This window comes from Capsicum annuum, chromosome 6, assembly GCF_002878395.1.
Source record: "Capsicum annuum cultivar UCD-10X-F1 chromosome 6, UCD10Xv1.1, whole genome shotgun sequence".
NCBI classification, from domain to species: Eukaryota; Viridiplantae; Streptophyta; class Magnoliopsida; order Solanales; family Solanaceae; genus Capsicum; species Capsicum annuum.
In genome coordinates this window covers 200,475,975-200,481,868 of record NC_061116.1, presented here as the reverse complement: position 1 = coordinate 200,481,868, position 5,894 = coordinate 200,475,975, and the positions used below count along the sequence as shown (strand labels likewise).

The following is a 5,894-nucleotide window of genomic DNA, read 5'->3' as shown; positions in this document are numbered from 1 at the left end:
GAATCAGATATTACAAGAACTGGATTTATAGAAGGTGTATTTCCTATCAGATATCTTGGCCTCTCTCTTTCTCCAAAAAAATGGAACAAGGTTGATTGACATACACTTGTGGACAAGATTACACAGAGAATCAATGTGACTTACTCTAAAAATCTGTATTATGCTAGGAGTTACAGTTGATAAATGCAGTATTATTTTCTATCCACGGTTTTTGGGGAACTATTTTTATCCTTCCTCAAAGTGTACTTAAAGAAATAGATAAAAGGTATAGAGATTATTTGTGGGGAAGCACGGATGAAGGGAGGAAGGTGGCTTTGGTATCATGGGAAAGAGTATGCTATCCTAAGAGACAAAGTGGATTGAATATAAAAGGATATAGATCATGGAATGTAGCATCACTAGGACAACAGATTTGGCAAATTTCAATGTACAAGGAGACATTCTGGGTAAGGTAGATACATGGGTTGTACCTCAAGGATGATGCAAGTATTTGGGTGCACAAGGCTCCTCCCGACAAGAGATGGTATTGGAGAAAACTAAATGCTATAAAGACACAAATGCAAAGTTTGTATGTGTAAGGTAGATACAGATTAACAAAGGATGAAGCCTACTCAATAACAAGGAGTTATCTGAAAATAATAGGGAAAAGAGTTAAAATGAGAGTTGCAGAACTGATATGGAAATCTGTTTCTTTACCAAAACATAGGTTCATAGTATGGTTGGCAATACAAGGTAGATTACTCACTCAGGAAAGAAAGATAAGGCTAAACATACAGGTGGATAACGCTAACATTGATTGTTGTCTTTGTGAGGATCATGAGATAGAGACGAACAATTATTTGTTTGTAGAATGCTCCTGGATATGGGAAGTGTGGAACAAACTCAACCAATGGACTGGAGTGGCAGTGCAACAAAAGGATGTACAATAAGTCTTGACCAATATACAAAAAAAGCACTAGAAGAAATGCAAGAAAAAGGTAGTTGCAGCTTTATGTGGTGCCATAATCTACCACACATGGAGGGCCCAAAACTGGAAGAGATATAAAGGAAAAGATGTAAATATAGATGAGATAATTACAATGATTAAGAAGGATCTCATAGAGAGAATTAATTTGTACAGAAATTCAAAGAAAGCTCAGAGAAGTAGGCATTGGATTCAACACTTAGTTAGCTAATGTAGATGTTATTTTTGGCTGTTGTTGTTGCTTGTTGGAGGCTTATTCCTATGATAGGATGAGGTGCTCTTTATTTGTACTGAGACGGTTTTGTTATGGTAATATTTCATAGTTGTTACCAAAAAAAATGTATTATAAATTGAGTAGCTCGCTAGTATAATTTCCTCACCACTATGTTATTGATGAAATAACATAGGAAGAATCTCCGCAATATATTTTCATCTGTTATAAAATAATAAAGAACAAAGAAGAAGAGTAGAGAGAATAGAGAGAGTAATTCTTATTTCTTCTCTTGAGGGATGAATTACAATGAAGGAAAGCCCCTTTATTTATAGGGTAAAACTAACCTTAGGGTTTGTAACTTTTCCATAAATAGACAATATATGGTAAAGTAGACATTCACTATATATGGTATATTTATAATATTCTCCCTTGAATGTCTTATTGATAGATAATGTGCCTCGTTAAAATCTTACTAGAAAAAACCCAGTGGGAAAAAAAATCTAGTGAAGGAAAAAGAGTACACATCTCTAACAATACGTATATAGGTTGCCTCATTAAAAACCTTACAAGGAAAACCCAGTGGGACAAAACCTCGTACGGGAAAAAGAGTACAGTGCATATTAACTCCCCCTAATGAGAACATCCTTGAGCCTTTGCATCCCGATCTTGTGCACCCTCTTCTTCAAAGTTGCAATTGGAGGAGACTTGGTGAATAAATTAGACACATTGTCATTTGAACGAATCTGTTGCATGTTAATATCATTCTTTTTGTAGCTCATATGTATAGAAAAGCTTTGATGGAGTGTGTTTCGTTCTATCTCCTTTGATGAATCCTCCATTAAGATGTGCTATGCATGTTGCATTATCTCCATATAAAATTGTGGGTAGATTGTCATATTTCACACCATATTTTTCCCAAATGAGATGTATCATGAACCTCCACCATACACATTCTCGAGTTGCTTCATGAATAGCTATTATCTCAGCTTGATTCGATGAAATGGCTATAATAGACTGCTTTGTATATCTCCAAGATATTTCAGTACCAACACATATGAACACATAGCCTATGTGAGACCGAGCTTTATGTAGGTCAGATAAGTATCCAAAATTAGCATAACCAATAAGATCAGGACTGCAAACTTTCTAACAAATTAACTAAAAAAAGGCTATATCATGCGTTGTAGTATTTGCAAGATACATTAGTGCATCAATTGCACTAAGATATGGTACTTCATAACCAAGGAGTTCCTCATTCTTTTCTTGAGGTCGGAATGGATCCTTATTTAATTTTTGCGTATTTACCATTTAAGAAAATACTCTATTGCTTTTGAAAACTCTCCAAGAATTTCAATGATACTGAAATCATTAAATTATATCTTATGAGGATAGTAAAAAGTTTCCCAGAAACTTTATATGCTTCAGGCATTTTGAATCCTTTAGGGATTTTCATAAGGATGTTTATCAAGTAACAATATCCAACATGTCAAGTGTGACATCTTCAAGTGTGTGAACTGCAAATCAAATAAGTTTTACGCTTGTCAAAGTGCATCCTTTTAGGTCACTTGATAAATGTTTCTACATCATCATGCTTAAATTAATGTAGAATTCAGATCCTTATAATGTTTTATAATATTGCGCCAATATTGTATCAAAGATATCGTCGCCGATTTCTTATTTTGTAGCGGTTCACAATGTGACATAACATTTTGAGATCTCATCACTTCATTATTTTCAGGTACCTAAACCTCTCCTAAGGTTTCATGAAGTGTTATGTCATAGGCTTTTCAAGAGCACATTGCCTTCTTATCATGATTATTTGCTCCTTATCCTTTTTAAGGATTATTTCATTTGGAACCGATTAATCTATCATGCTTCACGCATGCACAGACTTTATCCATTAAGGACACAAAATAGGAGAACTTGTAGCTTAATATGAGATGCTTTCGACATTTGACTTGAATTATCCTTTGAATGAAGATCCGATGATAATTCCTAACATATTTCATAGTTGCTTATAATCTTCCCCTTATGTTAGAAAAGCTAACATACGTCCTCCATCTTCTTTGATGGATCCATATTTGTGCATCATGGTACATTCATTAAGAGAATACCACACATTAAAACTATTAGATGGAATAGTTGGTTCCCGATCTTGAACCAATTGAGAGAGAAGAAATAATCATAATTTATTTGTCTAATGCATACAAGTGCTATTGTATGCAACATAGCATATTTCATACCAATACATAAAACTTTGTTCTCATTAGTAATGATTCAGTTATTTATGAAAGGCATTCAATGCTAAACCATCATCATCAAGATAAATTATCTCGATTACGCATAATTATGATATCAATCGATGCACTACTAAAGGTGTAAGTCTATGGTAGACCAGACTAATCGATGGCTGACATAGGTCATGATCTATGACGGTCTATTAAGTGTCACCACCGCTTCAAGATTATCTATTTAAATTTTTTTTAATTAAATTACTTTCTTCCACCAGCCCCAAAATATGTGATTATCTATTTGAATTATTTTTAATTTAATTGATTTCTTCCACCAGCCCCAAAACATGTGATTATTCATTTAAATCAACTTATAATTAATTATTTTCTTCCACATGTCCCAAAACGTGTGATTATCTATTTAAATTATTTTTAATTTAATTATTTTCTTCCACCAGCCACAAAACACGTGATAATCTGTTTAAATCTTTTTTTAGTTAAATTATTTTCTAATAATCTGTTATTATTTATTTTAATTTAACCGATGACCCGTCAATTCACACAGTCTACGATAGACTAATATGTACAGTTGAGAAAATACTGTGTATATAATCGACGATAGACTATATATTACTTTTTACTCTTCAGAAAATTAGTCAAGCTACAGTACTGTAAATTTAACAAGGCATACATATTTGATTCAAGTTTTTGTCTGTAGAGAAGAATAACCGCCACATACAAAAAAAAGGATCAGAACAAAGATGTTAAACATAATGTTAAAACAAACTGAAACATACTTATATTAAACTTCTTCATTGCATTACATAATAATATTTACAGCAAAAAGAGAAAAATAGAAGAAGCTTTCTTCTAACAAAATCCTACAAAGAAAGCTTCTTCAACAATGAACAAACCAAAAAAACTTAAAAACATTAACTAGAATAAAAAAGTAAACTAAATTATGGGGATGGGGGGGGGGGGGGTAATGTAGTCGTTGCCGTCCATTCCAAGAAGCTCCAGAATTGCTCGGAGGAAACGACCAATTCGTTGGAACTCACGCTCCAAGTACCATCGATCTTCTCCCAGGCCGTAGAAAAGATGGTCAAAGTCATTTTGAAGCAGAAGCAGATCATAAGTACGAGGTGGAACTCGTCTGGTTGGGCAAAGGGGAATTCTGCGACCAGGCATGATTTCAGTTTTTGGTGAAGAAGAAGAAGAAAAGGGTTTTTGATATTTTCAGTTTAGGGACAAGTGAAGGGTTACGTAGACAGAGGGACTTCACTTATATACCTATAGAATTCTGTTCATATATCCACCCTATGGTAGGTCGACGTGTGTGAGAAGAGAAAACTCTTGGTTTGTATATACCAGTAATTTTTCTCGTGAACAGACATTTTGTGCAGCTTTTTATTAAATGGGAATAGGAAACAAGGGAAATAATGATTCATTGCATTGATTGGAGATATAAGATGGGAAAATGACCAAGATAGCGTGTTAGATGAGCAATAATATAACCAATACATAATATTTTGTAGAGCTTGGGAAATATACACCATAGACTTTATGTAGTCTATCGTAAACAATGATTTAAGTCAATTACAACTGAAGGTTAAAATCTACAGAAATGCACATTTAGCCACCAAAATAGTAGCTTTACAACTGAAGCTAAAAAGAAGCCTATCTATGATTTGATGGTCATTCTACACATGGTTCTTTTGTGCCTAGATTTCTTACGTATTGAACACCTATTACTCCTTTTGGACATGAGTGTCTCACCGATACCCTTAGTGCATTTTAATTTCTTCCTTCCGAGTTTGGGATCGTAGGGGGGTGGAGAAATTTTAGTGTTTAGCAATTCCTGTGGCACAGTCCCTTCGGCCTCCAGAGGGACAACGTTAATTGCTTTCGAGTATGCGAGGAGGTAACTTTCAACTTTATAAATTGGTGAAGAGTAGTCATAGATGGAGTTACCATAACCTTCGCCATCACCATACTTTGCTCGCAAAGCTGCCATCGCATGTTTGCACGGCATTTTCACCAAGTTAAATTTTCGACAAGAACAACTCCTCTCCAAGAGATTGACCTTGGCAGTAATGCCATTTTCGAACATCGTGTACTGGTCGAGAACCCCGTTTGGATTACTCACATACAAGGAATCGCTTGCACTCTTATTATCCCTTAGGATCCTTTCCGCATAAGGCACAAATATGTTCTCTTTACCATCGACAAAGGCATGCCGCTCCCTAAACTTTTCACCAAATTTTCTAGCAATTGAATTGAATTTGTACGACACGGGATACTCCCGTTCATCCATCAAAATCGAGTTGAGTGACTTGGCGATGTTTGTGGTCATCACATCGTACCTACTGCCCAGAAAGTGTACTCTACTCCATTTTTCAAAACCAAGCACATTTTCAAGGACATGTACTACCTCGAGGCAATTACTCTTTAATTCTGCAAAATTATCGCTAAACTCATTAAAGGA

The 5,894-nt window shown here is 34.8% G+C and overlaps 1 protein-coding gene across 1 annotated transcript; it reads right to left on the bottom strand.

Moving 5' to 3' along the window:
- Positions 1-5,005: 5,005 nt before the first annotated feature.
- LOC124899591 lies at positions 5,006-5,519 on the bottom strand. Its single transcript, XM_047414520.1, has 2 exons — positions 5,186-5,519; positions 5,006-5,025 (listed from the first exon to the last, which is right to left on the bottom strand). Exons 1-2 carry the CDS (start codon positions 5,517-5,519, stop codon positions 5,006-5,008), a joined length of 354 nt encoding a protein of 117 aa, XP_047270476.1.
- Positions 5,520-5,894: the final 375 nt, after the last annotated feature.

Bases quoted from the DNA above. Each gene is read 5' to 3' on its own strand.
- LOC124899591 (XM_047414520.1), bottom strand. From the start codon at position 5,519: ATGTTCGAAAATGGCATTACTGCCAAGGTCAATCTCTTGGAGAGGAGT. The intron at 5,026-5,185 runs GTGAGACACTCA...GCATTTCTGTAG, and splicing joins AAAATGCACTAAGGGTATCG to ATTTTAACCTTCAGTTGTAA.